The sequence below is a fragment of the Batrachochytrium dendrobatidis genome (genome assembly GCF_000203795.2).
Source record: "Batrachochytrium dendrobatidis JAM81 unplaced genomic scaffold BATDEscaffold_14, whole genome shotgun sequence".
NCBI lineage: Eukaryota > Fungi > Chytridiomycota > Chytridiomycetes > Rhizophydiales > Batrachochytrium > Batrachochytrium dendrobatidis.
Window position 1 is genome coordinate 550083 of NW_006281112.1, and position 18917 is coordinate 568999.

The 18917-nt window shown below is 39.5% G+C and overlaps 7 protein-coding genes across 7 annotated transcripts; 4 read left to right on the forward strand and 3 right to left on the reverse strand.

The window, feature by feature from the left end:
• Window positions 1-678: 678 nt before the first annotated feature.
• Window positions 679-2812, forward strand: BATDEDRAFT_27723 (uncharacterized protein; the record flags this gene model as incomplete). The annotated part of the gene is made up of 5 exons (XM_006681884.1): window positions 679-694; window positions 770-929; window positions 1031-1190; window positions 1273-1334; window positions 1441-2812. 5 exons carry the CDS (start codon window positions 679-681, stop codon window positions 2810-2812), a joined length of 1770 nt encoding a protein of 589 aa, XP_006681947.1.
• Window positions 2813-3518: 706 nt separating this feature from the next.
• BATDEDRAFT_20808 (uncharacterized protein) lies at window positions 3519-5268 on the forward strand. The gene is made up of 3 exons (XM_006681833.1): window positions 3519-3544; window positions 3787-4207; window positions 4321-5268. Exons 2-3 carry the CDS (start codon window positions 3832-3834, stop codon window positions 5187-5189), a joined length of 1245 nt encoding a protein of 414 aa, XP_006681896.1. The 5' UTR covers window positions 3519-3544; window positions 3787-3831; the 3' UTR covers window positions 5190-5268.
• A 164-nt stretch (window positions 5269-5432) lies between these two features.
• On the reverse strand, window positions 5433-7325 carry BATDEDRAFT_27725 (uncharacterized protein; the record flags this gene model as incomplete). Its single annotated transcript, XM_006681885.1, has 2 exons — window positions 5433-5754; window positions 5980-7325. The coding sequence occupies 2 exons, from the start codon at window positions 7323-7325 to the stop codon at window positions 5433-5435; spliced, it is 1668 nt and encodes a 555-aa protein (XP_006681948.1).
• Window positions 7326-12433: 5108 nt separating this feature from the next.
• Window positions 12434-13552, reverse strand: BATDEDRAFT_37448 (uncharacterized protein). The gene has a single exon (XM_006681957.1). It carries the CDS (start codon window positions 13535-13537, stop codon window positions 12494-12496), a length of 1044 nt encoding a protein of 347 aa, XP_006682020.1. The 5' UTR covers window positions 13538-13552; the 3' UTR covers window positions 12434-12493.
• Window positions 13553-13680: 128 nt separating this feature from the next.
• On the forward strand, window positions 13681-14437 carry BATDEDRAFT_30752 (nucleoside-triphosphatase; the record flags this gene model as incomplete). Its single annotated transcript, XM_006681904.1, has 3 exons — window positions 13681-13917; window positions 14017-14162; window positions 14236-14437. The coding sequence occupies 3 exons, from the start codon at window positions 13681-13683 to the stop codon at window positions 14435-14437; spliced, it is 585 nt and encodes a 194-aa protein (XP_006681967.1).
• Window positions 14438-14691: 254 nt separating this feature from the next.
• BATDEDRAFT_30753 (uncharacterized protein) lies at window positions 14692-16474 on the forward strand (the record flags this gene model as incomplete). The annotated part of the gene is made up of 3 exons (XM_006681905.1): window positions 14692-14782; window positions 14873-15743; window positions 16060-16474. The coding sequence occupies 3 exons, from the start codon at window positions 14692-14694 to the stop codon at window positions 16472-16474; spliced, it is 1377 nt and encodes a 458-aa protein (XP_006681968.1).
• A 255-nt stretch (window positions 16475-16729) lies between these two features.
• On the reverse strand, window positions 16730-18595 carry BATDEDRAFT_91749 (uncharacterized protein; the record flags this gene model as incomplete). Its single annotated transcript, XM_006682032.1, has 1 exon — window positions 16730-18595. One exon carries the CDS (start codon window positions 18593-18595, stop codon window positions 16730-16732), a length of 1866 nt encoding a protein of 621 aa, XP_006682095.1.
• Window positions 18596-18917: the final 322 nt, after the last annotated feature.

An 18917-nucleotide genomic window follows, 5' to 3' on the forward strand; every position in this document is an offset into this window, starting at 1 on the left:
ATGCATCATGAAATTATCATCTAAATGATCGTGCGATTTGAGCATAGGTGTACTTGGATACATTCACGCTTCAATTCAAGAAACCAATGGTTGTACATCTCAAAAATATAGTAGTTGTTTCCATATTCAATCCCAATTAAAGAGCTCAAAGGACACACTATTATCCAGTGAATTTAGTGTGAATTATCACTTTATGAGGATGGCTGTTTATTACGCAAGCCCCTTATTTGGTGGTCCACTTTATGTGAATAAGGATGCCAGTGTGAAGCGTGGTAAATGGATATTCTAGTCATTTTACAAATCACTAAATAAAACTCGCACGGCTCTAACAAACGTGAGATTCAAGGCTAATAGGTCTCACACATCAAAGACTAATTGCAAAGATCAAGTCAATAACAAAACCCCATTATTTTTCTTTCAACCTTTTACTGTCCTTTGTAGTCGTCAATTTTTGGTCTACTTTGAATACTATCTATCTACACTCATATCTCAAAGTTAACGATTGTAATTTCATTTTGTGGAATCTTCACTCTAATTTCCTGCATAGTTGCATTTTTACAATCAGTCATACTTTGGAGATAACTGATTTAAATCAACGGTTTTGTAAATCAACGGTTTCCAGTAAATTTGCAAGTTGAACTTGAAACCATTTCTTGCGGTATCCTAGCATATTATCATATGGAAACATTCAACGGTAAGCAACATAAAATATATTAATGAATGTGTCCAGCTCGAATATTTAATCTATAATACTGTTGTGATGTGCTAGGGTTTGTTGAAACGACCCATGATGCATTGCTGCTGTTTGAGGCATGTAGAATAGGGATTATCAATTGTGTGCAGAACCGATTGGACGATAAACAAAAAAATGAGATTTCTCATGGTAGCTGTTATGTATTTTGTCAGCGCGACACGGGCATCAAAAGATGGTAGGTTTAATGGGAATATGCGACTGAATGATGCATCACAAGCGAGTCAAGCATATGTTGGATCGATTAAATGGGCTAGAATTGCATGAAATATATAATAGGACGGATGGAAGACTTTGGGGACCCAGTCGGATTCTTGGACATTTTCTTGTCTATCGTGAACTTGATGTGAAAATTCCCAAGCCACGTAATCAAAAGTATGATAAACAGGATCGTAGAATAATCGATCTGGATGGCAAATCAGCTACCGTTGGAAGTAAAGTATGTGCTGATATGTTGCTTGGAATGTTTGCTGTATTAAGTTGCTTAAATGTGGGTTGCGTCAACTCGATCTTATATTTAGGGGACATATATTGTTCGAGAAAGTGGACTAATTAAAAAAACAATAGCTGTTCATATGAATGGGTAACTGACAGTCTAATTGATATTTTGCTTTACTTGACAATCAGAATGCTGTCTAACTAGTTTTCAACATCCATGACATCTATATTATATACTTTTCATGATCCAGAGAAATTTATCACATGATTGCATATTACACTCAAGCAGATCTCATATTTGGAGGCATGGAAACTCCCCGCGATGTTCCTGAATTGGCTTGTCTATCACCGGATCCTACAAAAATCACACTAACGCAGACATATAGTGCAAAGAGATCAAAATCGACAGATATGCTTGACAATGATGATTTTGAAGACGAGCATGGCAGAATCGGTTCAAAAATAGCTTATGCTGAGCGTGGGTCGGTTCAATCAAACAAGTCGTTCACATCAAGAACTCGTTATCGCAATCAGCCGTACAAATACAATGATGGATGTGAGACTGTGGACAATAGCGGATCGCATAGTTTAGTTGCTCGACGAGGATACTTTAGACATGGTCCCAAAACTTCAATTTCAAACAAAGACGAGACTCCCATTATATCTAAAAATCAGAGAGATATCACAAGCCCTGCTTTATGGTCACCTTATGCGTTTCAAGATATATTTGAAAGTAGGACAACTCAGCATAGCATGCCAACACAATCTTCCACTGAACACAGCTACAAACAGTATGCGATAAACCCAATTTATCACAATCTTCCACTAGTGAGTGCCAATCCTCCCATGGTTGTAAACACACATGTAGATTCTTCAGCATATCCGTTCAACATGGATGGTCGGATGATTGAATCGCCTACGTTAAAATCTAGCATGAATAGTTTGGAGTCGAATCTTTTTTTAAACCAACACCTTTCTATTCCAGAAAAGCTTGATTGTCATGCTTCGGGTCTTTCCGACAACATTCTTGGAATGTCGTATGGAATTGATACAACTGTATTAATTTCATCTGATCCACATTTTAATTTTGTCAGCACAAGTCTGCCATTACAAGCGAGTGGTGGAATGGATAGTTTTGTAAATACAGCCGCATTGAATATCCATCATCCAATATTGTCCGCTCAGTTGCCATCATCAAGTTTGGCTCAGTCTCAGCAATCGGTGCTTTTTCCGCAACGCTGGATACCTTCACCAACACAAACCGAGTTTGAAACGAATCCAACGACACTTGGCATGCTAGATCATAATCTCACCATGAACGATATGTTTCCACTGCTTGGTATGCCTCAAAAGACAGTTTATACACCGGCGGATGACATTTTTTCTATTCTTTCTGCCTCGAATGATGACAAACATGTCACTCCAGATCCAATAGAAGCACTCTTTTGCCAAGATGAACTAATTCTGCCATTCATAGATGATGGTGTCGGTGAATGGAACAGATTTATGGATGTTTGCTTTGATGTTGATTGTAGTGGTAATGATATTTCCAACAGTATTGATGGTGGCTGTGGTTTTGGACAGGCGGATAGCCATAATGCAGTATTTTCTATGTTGGAGTAGCGGTGTTTGTGTTTTTTTCAACAGCTCGTACATTATTGAACGAGTGCATCAAGAGATGGTTGAAAGTAAGCCCAATGAACTGCCTCGAGTGTTTTATACTAGGAAGAATCTGATGTTTAAACTAGGAATCTTCCAGCTTGTTTTTAATTGCATACAACTGTTTTTGGTAAAAATATGAAATAAAAATGGACACAATTGTAAAGTCGAAATGCATACTCGAGTATCCAGATACCACCACTATGTTCATGAGTAGGACAATACAGCAGTTTAGTGATGATTTTCAAGTGTATTACTGTAGACCGCACACAACAATCCCAACAAATACAAAACTGGTGTAAATTACTAAGCACAGTTTAAAACGAGTATTGAGGATTGCAAGAGCAACTTTTATTCCAATGTGGCGGCAAGTTTTTTCTTCTGTTTCCTAGTCACTAACTCATACAGTAAACATGATTCAATCCAAGTCTTTTTAGTTGGTAATGTCATGCGTATCTACGTCATTCAAAGCTGAAACTAAACGCATGTTTAAATAATGCAGTCTTGTTCTGTAGTGGAGTTTTGAGTAGAATCTGCTTGATAACATGAATTTCAAAGTGTGCGGTGAAATCCAAATGACCGCAGATACCCTCAGTTGTGTAACTCTTGTCAAGTTGAATAAACATAAAATAACTTATTTCTACTATTTGATTCTATCCAGTTTGATTCGGTTGTAGGCAGTCGGACTGGTTTGGGGTGAGTTTCTAAAATCAAATAGTTTAGTATTTATTGGAATTGTTTGAATGTTTAATATACAGTCTCCACTACTGTGGTTGAAATATTTAATCCATTGTAAAAGTCGGATGGGCACTGCATTTTCAAAGTACTTTCCAGTATTTTATAATTACTATCAATCTGTAACTAATGAACATATTCTTTTATTTGAATCTCTGGAAACCTCTCGACTTTAATCCTATCTTGTGATCAATGAATACCAGAACATATTCAACACTGTTACCACTTATTAACGTCAACATCAAATAATGACTGTGATTCAGCGTACATCTGCCAACACAACCGTCGGTTGTGCCAAGCAACTAACTAAAAATGAACGATCCACTATTAAAAAAACGAATTGTTCTTTGCCTGGTCGTCTAGCTGATAAAAAGGCTGCCGAGTCTTGGAAACCGCCCCCATTCACTTTGAAGCAAGTGCGAGATGCCATTCCAGCTCACTGTTTTGAACGCAACACTTTGCGTTCTTTTTCTTACATCATTCATGACGGCGTACTTGCATCCATCTTGTTCTATGTTGCTACGTTTATTCCGCGACTGCCGTTATGGTACCAACTTGCCGCATGGCCTGCTTACTGGTGGTGTCAGGGCATTGTCTGCACTGGTTTATGGGTCATTGCTCACGGTAAGCATCATTCTTGACCAGTCGTGATTGTTATGATCGATTGGCTTGATCGCACCTCATGTCAGCTGGCTATTCATTGTATTGGAAACTAACGGTATTGCCCGTTATTTTAGAATGTGGTCACGGTGCATTTTCTCCTAGCACTACTATCAATAACATCACTGGGTTTATTATCCACTCTGCTTTACTTGTCCCCTATTTTTCGTGGAAATACACTCACTCCAAGCATCATAAAGCTACAGGCCACATGACCAAAGATCAGGTCTTCGTTCCTACTCTACGCAGCGAAATAGAAGATTCAATGAGCGACGCTGATTTTGAAAAAGCTTACAGCCATGACGACGACGATGATCATCCTCTTTCCGAAATGGCTCCAATCTTTCTTCTTTTCGAGATTTTCCGCATGCTGTTTTTCGGATGGCCTTCATACATCCTGGCTAATGTTTCTGGTCAGCGTTACTCGGGCTGGGCATCTCATTTTAATCCTGCTGCCAAAATGTTTGAGCCAAAACAGTTTGACCACATTATCATGTCTTGTGCTGGCGTGATAACAGCAATTGCTGGCCTCGTCTACCTCGGTCATATCTACGGCTCAATGAACGTAATCTTCTACTACGTTGTTCCATACATCTTTGTCAACTTTTGGCTTGTGATGATCACATTTCTTCAGCATACAGATCCACTTGTTCCTCATTTCCGCAACAACGAATGGGACTTTCTTCGCGGTGCACTTTCCACTGTCGACCGTGACTACGGTATCTTGAACTACTTTCACCATCACATCGCCGATACCCACGTTGCTCACCATCTCTTTTCTACCATGCCGCATTATCATGCTCAAGAAGCCACAGAGGCTTTAAAAAAGGTTGTTGGAGAATACTATCTGTACGACAATACCAACATCTTTGAAGCTGTGTATCGATCACAGAAGTTGTGTCGGTTTGTCGAAGATACCGGCGATATCGTTTGGTTCAAGTATTAACCATGAGTAGTGAAAATGGGTTAACCTGCATTAAAGATTCTAAACGATAAATAAATCAAACACGTTATTTTGAGTTTTGAATCCATCAACCGTCTCAAATGAATGGGATTTCTAATACAATCAAACGGCGGTCATTTCAGTTTATTATTGAGATTTTGTGATGTCGAATCGGCAGCTATAGATACAAAAAGTATTAATGTCGGTATACAACTTTACACATACCAGATATGAATATCCAACAACTCACATGGGACACTGTTTACTTTGTAAAAGCCAGTTAGATACGCAACTACCATGTAATTCATGATTACATCCAGGTAAGCATTTGATAACATCCCCTTCAATATAATCCTCCAAACAAATAGCGCATTTGGGTATATCTCCACCACTTGGAAGGTGTTTGGAAACATGGTAGAGGTGACTTGGTATTGACATGATGATTTCCGTAGGTGTTCCTTTTTGAACTACTTCTCCAATACGTGAACTCAGTGCCAATAGTCCCTCGTACGAAACATCCAATTCATCATCTCTCAAATAGTTTCGAGGAGATGATGCCAAACCCAATCTAAAACATACAGATCAAGAGTGATACGTGTATAGTGTTAGTATTGCATCAATCAAAAGCAGTTATATACTGAGACAAACAGGTAGTTTAGTAAATGCAAGTTACCCAAAATTGGCCATCCAACTAGGCGTAACTCGCCATGTATTCCGTGTTGCATCACCACGTCTAAAGCTAGCTGACTGAACAGGATTGATTGGATGATGTCGTGTAGGTGTGTGATGATACCTGCCATAACCAAACACTGAAGTTTCAAGCGCATCACTATCAGCATACTCAATCTCATCACCATGCTCTTCATCCTCATCCTCGTCATGTTCATCCTCATCATTCCAGTGATAGTAACCATGGTGCGCTCTTTCCAAAAATTCATGCATGGTGCCTTCATCCTCTTCGTCACTATTGACTTCGCTTTCTTCTGTACTTGCTTGGTATGGTGCTTCTTCACCCAATATAGCTTCTCTATCATCTGAAACTAAACCCATCATGTGTCGGTGAATGTGTTGTATATTTATGGACTGGATCGCATTGTATTCTTCCTCTTGTAATCTTCTAGCAAACTCTTCATCTGCATCAATGGATGGATGTGTAGACGTTGTTGGAGAACCAAGTGTTAGATCAATCGATATGGGAGACCTAGAGGTAGAAGCTCTCAAGGATGGATGTGTGGATACTGATCTGCTTGTACCACGCGTTCGTGGAGTGCTGATACGATATGAATCGCTAGTAGATGAGTTGCGTGGCATATTACGGCTATGATTGGTATCGCTTGTAGTTGGTCTTTCGCTTGTCAAGACCCCAGTGCGTAAACCTCTTCCACTTGCCGAAGCCCGAAAGACATTTGGGCGAGTTGTCCTGTTTTCTTGAAATAAAGGGGTTGATCTACCACTTAATGGGCGCGTCCCACGACCTATTTGTGGTGGTGTATCGGGAGAACTGATTGAATCTGTTGGAATTCGAAGATGATATCGAGCTTGGTTTCTTACAGTTGGTGAATCTACAATGCGTTCAAGTGCCGGACGCGACTCGCTAACGGGTGTAGACAGCAGATTAGATTGTGACGAACGGGAAGCAATGCAGTCTTTCTGGCTCGAATCCAATGAAACAAGTGCTGCAGTTGTTATTGGAGCGGACGTGGTGATATTATTTGAACTAGATGATCCTAATGAAAAGGGTTGGATATTTGTACGACGAGTGCAGTCATCATGACTACTTTCACCCCGAGATGCAGTGGCAATATCGACTGAATGTCTAGCACGTCCAGCTGTAGTTAATCTCGGATATTTGAATGCATGTGGCGAAGAGGATGCCAAAGTAGAATCTGAAAATCTCGCATCTCTAGAACATTCGGGCTCAACACTTGTCGATTCAGCACTGTAAGAGTCTGTAGCTGGTCGTTTACTAGAGATACTGCCCACCAAAGTGTTGGGAAATTCACGACCATGTCCAGTATCAGATTCAGCCAGCACATGTGCTTCTGAAAAAGTAGCTACCTCGCCGGATGAAAAACCAGCTGATGAAGTGGTTAAATTTTGAAGAGGTTGTATTGGCAGTTTCTTTCGACGGTTGGGCATATTGCAGTGATTGAACTCCAAGAAACTTGATTCAGTTATGTGACAACTGAGTAGACTGTCAATGTAGCTCTTCCAAAAATGATAGTATTTGAATGGACTATTATGCAAGACCTTCTAATGAATACCAAGGTTTGGAAATACCAGCAAGTGATTCAATAATGGTAGCAGCTAAGTTGTCAAGCCAAGCAATGGTAGTATGTAAATCAAATAAAAGTAGACTAGAAATAAAATACAATTTTTTTAAAAAAGTAGTATATATAGAATGTTAGACATTAGGAATGTGTGATCTTTGTCATGGGATTTAGAGTGATGAGACATCAAGTTGAATGACTTGTGTGAGATCGTTGTATGTAATGCATGAGGTTAGACTGAATATAACCAACTCTGAGGATTTACAATAATCAAGAACCTTTAATAATGATTATAGACTGGGGTTTAAACATGGCTTTTCTTCTGTCCTTTCCAACTCTTGCTTAATAAACCTGCTCTCTTGCTTAGTAAATAACAATTCATACACTGGTTCATTCCTTCACCTTCTTTTACTTGCTGTAACAAACTTTTCAATATAACAACCACTGAAATGTTGTCATATGTTCACAACTCAATACTGATGATGTCAGTTTTTAGGCAAAATTCTCTACTAAAATGGTCAAAAGTTAATAATTTTATATCAAATTTTAGGAGAAATTCTTTCCAACATTCAACGCAATTTTGTTTCTAATTTAACTTTTAAAATCTAATCAGAATCTAATTAGAAATCAAATGCATTAAATGTCGGAAAGAATTTCTCATAAAAACTGGTATCATTGTGTGTCCTGTATATACTACTAAGCAAGACCACTCTATATGGTCAAGCACTTCCTTCACCAAGGTACAATTGTGAACTAACGTTCAAGGACAACAGATTGAAAGCATCAATATAAAATTTTCTCACTTTATATTCCCACATGATCTGACAAATTAAAATCGAGTGGTTGAAATAGATTCTATTCTCGGCCGTACTCGTGTAAAATGGAACGCTAAAATATCAAAACAATTGAACCAAATATTTGAATAGCAATGTTGCATCTGACTTCAAACCTGCTAATCATACAATGTATAGCCAGGTCAAGAGATGAAAAAGCAGATTCGAAGCCATAGTTTAATTTGTATCATATGATGGCCGCTATGTTTATTTTAAAGCAGTTCGGCCAATGTCCAATAGCAAGACGACGGATATTTAGCCACTGTTTATTTCAAAGCAAAAGGAGGCAGTGACTGAGGATAAATATGTTCAATTTTACGCGAATACGGCCGTATCGGTTTTGTGTATTTCTGGCAATATGATCAAGCAATTCAGAGTCGATAAACGTAGTCACGGCATTTCAAAAAGTAGTTCAAGATGCTCGAATTTATTAGTCCGATTCTGCAACTAAACCAATTTATAATGGCTTAATATAAACATCTATCGCTTTTTGGATGAAAAGATGCCCTTCTTTTCCTTTTCCTTTGATGGTGCATCAGCCTTGGGTGAGGAAACATCATCAGTAACAGTAGTCTTTGCGCCATAAAGTGCAGACAAATTAGACTTGCTTGGATCTGACAGATGTAGTGATTTCAAAATATCTACAAACTGAGCAGGATTATATAAATATGTAGATCCAAGAAACACCTCTCGAAGTGAGTCTCTTGTAATTTCATGCGCACTACGAAGCTCCGAATAGGTCAGTCCGCCAAGTGAAAAAAGAATGATGCGGGGACCATTGCGTCTCAGATCAGACTTGTCTGATCCGTCCGAGTGTCTGTTTTTGTCGTTGCCAGAGTTGAGTGAATCTCCACCTGTTGCATTGCGCTTGTTTGGTGCTGGTTTACGATTTACCCACGTTGTGCGAGTAGTACGCAGGGAGTGTGGATAATTTGGGTCTGGCGCTACCAGACCATTGGATGTGAATCTAAACATTTTGGGTGCCTCATTTACAATTCCAAGTTGATCTAATCCTGGCTCTGTTACCCAAGGAAATATATCCTTGGGGACCGAGTTTGTAATTTGATCCTAATATACCGATTGCATAGTAATAATCCGAGTTAATACTTGGACATTGGAATACTTTATGATTGACAAAATTAGTATGCTTTAAATTTTGGAAATTCGTGATTGTACCTCAATAACCCGCTTAATTAATGGAGTGTATCTGCTGAGATCGTATGGCATATCATCTCCGGCCTTGTTTTTTTTACGTTTCTTGTCTAGTTTATGACTTCCCCAATAGCTATATCGACCCTAATTTTTAATCCGAGTTTAAGCATGTTAACATGCCAGTACATCCATTCAGTAATATACTACACATGCATATAAAGCACCTTGTCTTTAGATTTCATTTTCGATGGAGAAAGCTGACCTGGGCTCAGTTGAATGTTAAAGTAGGATAGATTGGTGATTGCTTGCGAGTCTTCAACGGATAGTTTAGCTGTTTCCAACAATCGACGTCGCTCCACATCTTCAATACCATCCATGGCGATAATGTAAATAATAAGTGCTCTGAGTTTATCATATGGTCTAAAATATGTGTCATATTGAGTGTAAATAAGGTCATGATCAAACAGATACTCCCGATAATACTATGATTCTTTAAATCAAACAGCCAAATACATACGCTGAGCTTTTGTTGTCTAGAACAGGGACTAGATTCAGCATGGCATTTTTTGGCGGTTTACCGTCAGACGTTTCACCCGTTGCTAGATCCTGCATCATTTCGTAATTCCGGTTAAAACCCACGGAATGCACGATCGCGGCATATTTCTAAACAATGAATATTACCTGCTCAACACTTGCAGCCAAATCCAATCGACGTTTCTCAAACAATGATTTACACTCTTGGCAAATATTGATGTGAACTGCAAACTACACAAAATAACAAAGTGATGAGAATAAGCGAATAAACATCCCGTTTCCATTTAGCAAATACCTTTGCTTTCATTTCTTGGAATTGGGGAAGCGAACTTAGCGTGTCCTTCATCTGTTTTAAGCTATCAATCCCAATTGGTCTAAGAAAATCCAAAGCCTGTGATGAGTTTGTGATCATTTCAATAAAATAGCACTATTATATGTATCAAAACCATATCATGTCATAATTAAAGCATACTTGCTGTCAGCGCCAATTGCATTGGCCGCAGCTTTGTTTTCCGACAAAAACTTTGTAAATGAAGTTCGAATATATTCCACAGCTTCCGCAAAGTGCCAGTGTTTGATCAGTGTCTGAATTAAACCAATAAAATAGTATATGTGTAGTGTTAGCACCGTGGGGTGTGTACTCATACTTTGGTTACCAAAAATGTGTGTATGTGTACCCAAATAGCATCGCTTTCGTCAAGATTGTTGTAGCTTGGAGCACTAGAGTAGACAGAAATATATAAATTTAAGCATAATCAGTTGTCAGCTCATATAAAACGCAGTGCCGAACCTTCCAGACTCGTTAATGAGTAAATCAGTCATCATGGCTTGATACGTGAACTCATGCAGAAGCGGCGACATCATGTCAAACGAGCGATCAACAATAATCAAAATGGCTCGTTTGTATTCACTTGGAGGTGGAAAATCCTTGTCTACTTTGCATATCTCATCAAGCTCGTGTTGAACAAGTAGCGCGAGTTTTGCCGATACGCCATTTCCAGAACCTGTTGGATCGTAGTATCGAATAAAAGGGCATTCGCCAATTGTGATGAGCATTGAGATAATCTAATAGTTGGATTGTGAGTTTCAAGGTTAGCAGCGTTATATGAATCAGTGGTGAGCATTGATATAAGGGAAAAACAGCATATCGGTTTACTCTTTTGGCGGCTCTTTGAAGATCTGCGGTTTGAACAGCAGAATTCAATGGATTAAAAAGCGAAAAGGGTGCCAAAGGTAGGTCTACTGAAAAAGTATGCGGTTCGACGCCTAAAAACAATCCATTTTAGCACTACGGCATGACACACTGTAGCCAGCAATATTTTATAATGATGGTTTTTACATTGAGTTTGAACAGCATATTTATATTACCTAAAAAATCAATATTCATTTCTCTGAGCGTCTTGATGTATTTTGAAACTCCAGATTTTTTGATTTTATCAAATAGAAAATCATCCAGTGCTAGTATGAAAATAACATTTCAATAAGTCATGTTTAAAACTTGGATTCAGTATTCTAGCAACACTAATATGACTACGTCGCTGTAATTTCAACTCACATGCAATAAAATAAATATGAGCAGCCAGATAAAGCGGTTTTTCTTGATTAAAGTCGGAAATAAATCTATCTACAGACCGCTCGTTTGGAGTAATAAAATAAATAGCCTCATATGTGGGAAAAGCCTGGCGTTTATGAAACATTTCTTCAATGACTACACATCAACATGAAAAGTACATTGCATCGACGATATCCAACATTAATTCACTTTAGCATGGACATGCACAAATAAAATAACGGATCCAACTCATGCAATTGAATGGCACTGGATTAGTACAGCTGGAGCCTACATACTTGTAACGTTTTCCTCGAGAATCTCGTGGCTTTTGCAAATGGCATTCAAAAGTTTAGATGCAGGTCCATCGACTACCAAAAGTTTCCATTTACTGGCTGGTTGAACCGCTTTGACCATATCCTCCAACACACCTATTTGTTAATACCATTATAAAAAATCCAAGCATAATGTTTAATCTTAGCGACACGTTTAATACTAGCTGGTACGATGAACATGTATCAAATCTAGAAAAGCTCAACCAATAGTCCTGCTAGACTGCAACTCATGTATATTTCCAACTTTTCAACGTATGGAATGCACTGGAATAATAGGTTATGTAGATGATATTATTTGACCAATTTGAATCTATCCAAACACTTACGCTTGCGCTGCAGCTGCTTTAACGACGTGGCTGACATTTTCAATGTGTTTTTTCTGGGCAAGGTTTGACATGTAATTTTGCTGGAAACCAAAGCATTTGAATGTCTAATGCATTGTAAATATATAATAGACTGCAATGAATCCATTATTTATTCCATGGCATTCAGCATCTAAATTACACAACTCATTAAATTGAAGGAGCTGTGTAAAAGTGGTGTAGTATTTTACAATAAACTAATAGTGGATTTTAAAGCGGTCAGCATATATATATTTCAAAAAAAGTCTTGATCTACACACTTCATGGTTCAACTAATCCATTCTACGTGTCTTTCGCCCATTCATCGACTTTTTCCGATGGTACTTGAACGACGCATATATCCCAGCTGGTATGCAGCACAAAAGGACCAATTTAAACATGAAAAGACTTGACCAAGGCGGTTTGATTGAACTCCAGAAATACAGGATATATGATGCATCGCTACTATGCCAGCTATTTCCTTCAAAATGCATAAAGAAAGCACGTGGCATGCCGCCGCTATACAAGAGTGGCTCCAATACATACACCGAGTCCAAGTCTACTACTTTTGGCAGACGCTTGATATAGGTTTGGTTTTGGCTGTCTTTTGCTTCGCGGTAGTCATATTCAATCTTTTGCGGCTGAACTGGATCTTTGTGCAGAAAGTCTTTTACATTGATGTTTAAAAACATGGGACCGGTGGAGAAAAACACTGTTGCATAGGGAAGAAACCAGTTATGATTTGATTTTGGTAGTTCATCGACTAGTCTTTTGAATAAAGGGTGTTTAGGTCGAGAAGCCATAAAATCATTAGAGAAACCGATGGGAGTAGTTTTTGGGATAATGGCAGGATATCTCAACAATGGGTCGAGGGATTTCATGCATCCGATATCCAGATCCATGTAAATGCCTCCATATTCATACAAGATGAAATAGCGTACCGCGTCTACACGCTGGATAGGATATTTATAGCCATCATAAGTTGGAAGGAAGTCAGGATAGAGAATTCGAAGAAACTCGCGAGTGTCGTGATCGGTCCAAAAGTAGTGAGTCCAGTTGGTACGCTTGTGCCAGTACTTGCATGCGCCATGAGCCTTGTGCCATTTCTTTGGAATGCTCTCGTTCTTCCATGTTTGATGGATGATACGGGGGATCACAGGGTTAGGTTCAGCAGTGCAGTTCCAGCATACATCTGATTCGCGGATGGCTGCAGGCGACCATTCAGTTGAGCTCCATATGTAGCTAGTTGAAGACAGGAACAAACCTATAAGAAATAGTATAATGAGAGAAGTTGCTGTTACCAGACGACAGTAAAGGGTTGTTCTTGGCATATGCATGCAGCTAAAACTTGAAGCTGGCCAATGGTGTTTGACAATTCACGATATACCAAATCAGCTACAAAATACAGTAAAAACAACACCCTCAGGCTAAAGTGGCTCGAAGAATCTGCAATTCATTTTACAATCGCAAAGTCATTGAAATGCAAAGCGATTCCAGCCATGAAGACGACACTCGAGACAAAATAGAAAAACCTGTTCGCTCTCGTCCTAATATTTTGATCACTGGCACTCCAGGAACAGGAAAAACAACGACAAGTGAGTTGGTTGCCATAGCCACTGGGCTACATCACTTGGAAGTGGGAAAATTGGTAAAGGAGAAGCAGTTGCATGATGGATTTGACGACACATACCAATCGTTTATGATCAACGAAGACAAGGTAATTATAGTCTCATGGTATGAATGTGTTTTAAAATCGCTTGAGCAACTGCCAATTACTTTGATTTTGATTTTCAAATACAACTTATTGTTGAAATAGGTTGTTGATGAATTAGAGGAGATCATGGCTCAAGGTGGAGTTGTTGTTGATCATCATGGATGCGATTTCTTTCCTGAAAGATGGTTTGATCTGGTTGTTGTCCTTACATGCAACAACACTACATTGTACGATCGGCTCCAAAGCAGGTGAGGATCTTTGATTCTGATGGCTAGTATCTTGAATTTTGCATGGATTGTGCTGATACTATTACAATTTTAGAGGATATTCAGATAAAAAGATTCAAGACAATGTCGAATGCGAGATCATGCAAGTGGTTGCAGATGAAGCTCGCGAGTCGTATGAAGCGGACATAGTGATAGAAATGCTAAGCGAAACCGTTGATAATATGGAACAAAATGTCGATCGCATCGAAGCATGGGTGACTGAGTTTATTCTACACAACGACAACTCAGTTGAATAAGGACTAAACTCGCCTGTCAGTTTCGATCTGTATATCACGTGAAGTCATGTGGTCTAATGTGGCTTTAAAATAAAATTTTCTTCGCTGTGCCAAAAATTATTTTTTTTACACTTGATTGACTACATAATCTTTATAATACTTGAATGGGAAAGCGGAGACCTGAATCACAAGCAGCTGAAGCTTCTGTAGATGTTTCTCATAAAGAAACTAAGCTTGCTGATCCCCAGCCCAGTATTGCCAATGTTGATGAGGGTATGGGCGAATTCGAAGACAACTGGGGAGATGATATGGAGGGAGATGACGATGAGGGAGAAGTTGTTATTGCACCCGACAGTGACGATGAAGGTATCAAGCTGTATTGATCTGTGATTTGAATTCCATGTGCGCTAACTTTTGTGTATTTTTTGTATTTTTTATATTCATTTGATGTTTAAGATGAACAGATGCAAAAAGATCTTTTGCAGGAAGATGAAGAAAACGAGGCTCCTTTGCAAGTATACCTTCCTGGCCAAAAACTTGGGGAAAATGAAGTGCTGGTGGCCGATCAGTCTGCTTACCAGATGCTGCATACCATGAATGTGGAATGGCCCTGCCTTAGCTTTGACATTGCGCGTGATAATCTCGGTGCTGGCCGAACTGCATTTCCCATGACATCGTATGTTGTGGCTGGATCTCAAGCAGATCAGGTCAACTCTAATAAGATATATGTCATGAAGATGTCATCATTGCACAAGACGAAAAATGATGGTGGCGATGATATGGATGATGATGATGATGATGACATAGATGAAGATCCCATTCTTGAGTCAAGAACGGTTTCTCATGTTGGCGGCATCAATCGAATTCGCTTGATGCATCACCCAGAAGTTCACATTGCTGCGACAATGGCAGAAACTGGAAAAGTTCATATTTATGATTTGTCGCAGCATATTCTCGCTCTTGATACGCCTGGCCTCGCTCCATCCTCAGATCTGGCTCCAATGCACACAATCACACAACACGGCACTACTGAAGGCTACGCTATTGACTGGTCTAGTGTTCAGATTGGTCACTTGCTTACTGGTGATTGCAGAAGTCGCATTTTCCTCACGACAAAGACTCCTGCTTCGTTTGTTACTGATTCAACTCCATTTACTGGCCATACTTCATCTGTTGAAGATATCCAATGGTCCCCTTCACAATCCAACGTGTTTGCATCTTCTTCTGCTGACGGTACCATTCGCATTTGGGATGCAAGAGATAAAAGAAAACCACAACTGACTGTAGCTGCACATACCACCGACGTAAACGTAATTAGCTGGAACAGGTTAGTGTATTGCTTTTATTTGACTAGAACAAATTATTGCCTTGATTCTTTCGCTACAAGCTCTCTGTGCTGCCGAGGTGTTTCTATTTGCCTTGTGCTTCAGCCAAAGCTAGTTAGCTATATTAAAAATCGACATCTCCACGCCGCATTGGTTATACTGCACTTGTCTGACAAGTGCAGTGCATTTTATCTACCCATAGTTGCACTTTTTTTGTCGAAATATCTTTATTTCATGATTACTCTTGATTCATAATCTGCTGTATTTTAAACATCATCTTTGACCGACTAATACTTGAATTTTCCATCATACGAGTAGAACGTCAAGTTCAGGTCATGTATTGGCATCTGGTGCTGACTCGGGAGAGTTTAGCATTTGGGATTTGCGCACATGGCCTTCTAGCAACGGAACTCCCGATCCACTTGCCATCTTCAAATGGCATCAAGCACCCATCACATCAATTGACTGGCACCCCACAGAGTCATCTGTTCTTGCAGCGTCTGGAGCCGACGATCAGGTTACCATTTGGGATCTTGCACTTGAACGTGACGAAGAAGAGGCAGCCATGACTACCATTGCATCAGGAAAAGTAGTCGAGGTTCCTCCACAATTGTTGTTTATTCATCAAGGTCAACATAATGTAAAAGAAATTCACTGGCACAAACAAATGCCTGGCACATTATTAAGCACTGCATATGATGGCTTTAATATTTTCAAGACCATCAACTCGTAAGGATTTCATTCTACAACCCTATTTATGTAAAATGAAACACTTGTTTTGAGTGACTGTTACTAGAAATTGATTTTAATAAACGTTGATGCACAAAATCAAATATTTAAAACCAAGTTTTTTCTCGTGTACAATCACACATTCATTGCAATACAGATGTTGAACTCGCTGTTTAAACAATAACCAATCATGCTTTTATTTTGCAGTACGAGTTGCAGAATCACAAACAAGAATTTCAGCTTTAATCTGGAGCGATCGTCAAACATCTGATCCAATCACTACACGCTCCGTCTCTGCATCTGCTAATGCAAACTGCCGTTGGCTGATGGCAGGTTTAGCCACTGCAGATGTGGTCGTTTCTAAACCTGGCCGTCTCCAAACATTTTTACATCCAAGCAAGACTGGACCAGTATGAGAATATCGACACGATCGATTCAAGCAATTTATGCCATTCCAGCATAGTTTAGTTGATGGTTGCATAGATTTTGAAACTCCATTTGGTCCCAAAGACGTACGGGTCAAATTATTTCCGTTGTTGGTGTAAACACCAGGTATGGAATCTTTTAATGCAGCTGTGGTGGTTGCAGTGTCACCTGTAGGATGAGGTAGATGACTTCCATCTGCCACTATAGATCGCTTACGACCAAAAGCTGGTACCGATGATGATAACACAGTTCGTCCAGATCTAGATTCAATGCCTTCGCCGCCATAAACAAGCGAAGCATCCAAATCTGGCTCGATGGGATGATAAAACAAACAAAAGGGATCCGCGCAATCAGGATAGTTTCTACATTGAGTTTTAGTCGCAGCGATACTGGCTGGACTTGGATGGGCTAAACGACAGTTTGGACGCAGACATTTGTCTTGAAACCTGCACATATGAGGATTAGCAATCATCTCATTGTCTGTGGATGATATGGATCCTGATCTGGCTATGGATAGCCCTTCCCTCAATGCAGAGTCAATTGTGGATGCAGCTGGATGAAGAAACATGCAATTAGGTCCATCTGGACAATTGGGATACCATACACACGGTTGAGTAGGATGAAAGTATGCACACGTATCACCACGCCCACAAGTAGGAAAGTATTTGCATCTCGTGTTGGCCGCGTCAGCAAGCGCAAACGGCACGGATTTACGTTGAGCTATCGGAACTACTCGACTTCGATCTGCCGATAACATATAGTGATTTTCGTGTGTAGCCTGCATCAAGCTAGCAGATTTGTTATTCATGTTGTCTCTGGAATTGTAAAATGATTGTGTGTGGGAACGCTTGTCGAACTGATTATTATCACGATCCATATCACTCGAATCAGCAACCATATCAGAACTGTTCGACTTGTTTTCATTGGGAAGATCCCAAATAATTTTGTTGACTTTGAACTCTGCTTGCTGTATGTTGGATTCAGTCTTGTCTTTACCCAATCGAGATTGAATATCCAACTTTGAAATGCCAACCTTTTTGTTGCAGCCTGAACCAGTGATTGCATTTAAATACTCGCTTGCTCTATGAGCTACACGATCCGAACGCAACTCTTTTTTGGGATTGGATTTATGAGCTCTGTCAAGACTGCCAAGTCTAGACAATACATCTGACTTGGTATGACTAGATCGCTTAGAACCCAATCTTGTCTGATTTAGTTTTTGATGCTCTATTTGATCAAAGTGATTATCTACAGACTCGAAAGAATGCCTAGCGTCCATTTTAGTAGAATTTGAAAGCGGACTCTTGTTGGCATGAGATTGAACAGCAGACGGTTGAGTAGAAGCTGTGGCCTGTTTAAAAGCCATACTCAGTAATCTAGAAGAAGTCGGGAATCTTGCAGAAGTAGTTGATTTGGTCGATACAGCAGATGTTTGATTTGAAGCAGTAATCGTATCGTCTGAATCTACGTCCATATCAAACGTAACTCGACCAGTCTGCTCAACTGCAACACTCTGACCAAGATATTCAAACAGCCAGATGGAAAATGCAGATGCTTCCTCAGCAGTCAGTATTTCTTCCAGTTGTGTTCTGACATGGTTTTGATGTTTTCCATTAGCGAGCATCGCCTGCACAAACTCGATAAGCATCGGCCCACTCTCTGCCAAGTCTGGATTAATATCCGACAATTTCTTAATCATATCAACCTATCGTACATTTTAATTAATTTAAAGTTTCTATTTAATAGTTCAATGCATGCGAGCAACAATACCTTTGCATTGACACTCAAATCCATCCTTGAAATCTTCAAACTTTCAACCAAAAAGAAAATTCTAAAGAAATATATTTAAAGCTGTCAAGTTGCAATGGCCAAACTCACATTGCAAAAGACTTGCAATTCAAACGGAATAATGAGTAATGAGCCAGTTGATCCACTGCTGGAATGTGAAGGAAGGTTAGCACTAGAACGGTTGAATGTTTTGATGGAATCCAACTTGGACATGGAAGACTGCAACTCGACTG

What these genes read in the sequence shown, in the direction of transcription:
- BATDEDRAFT_20808 (XM_006681833.1), top strand. Translation starts at nt 3,832, where the DNA reads ATGACTGTGATTCAGCGTACATCTGCCAACACAACCGTCGGTTGTGCC. An exon ending in TTTATGGGTCATTGCTCACG is followed by an intron (nt 4,208 to 4,320) that starts GTAAGCATCATT and finishes CCGTTATTTTAG; the next exon opens with AATGTGGTCACGGTGCATTT.
- BATDEDRAFT_37448 (XM_006681957.1), bottom strand. Translation starts at nt 13,537, where the DNA reads ATGCATATGCCAAGAACAACCCTTTACTGTCGTCTGGTAACAGCAACT.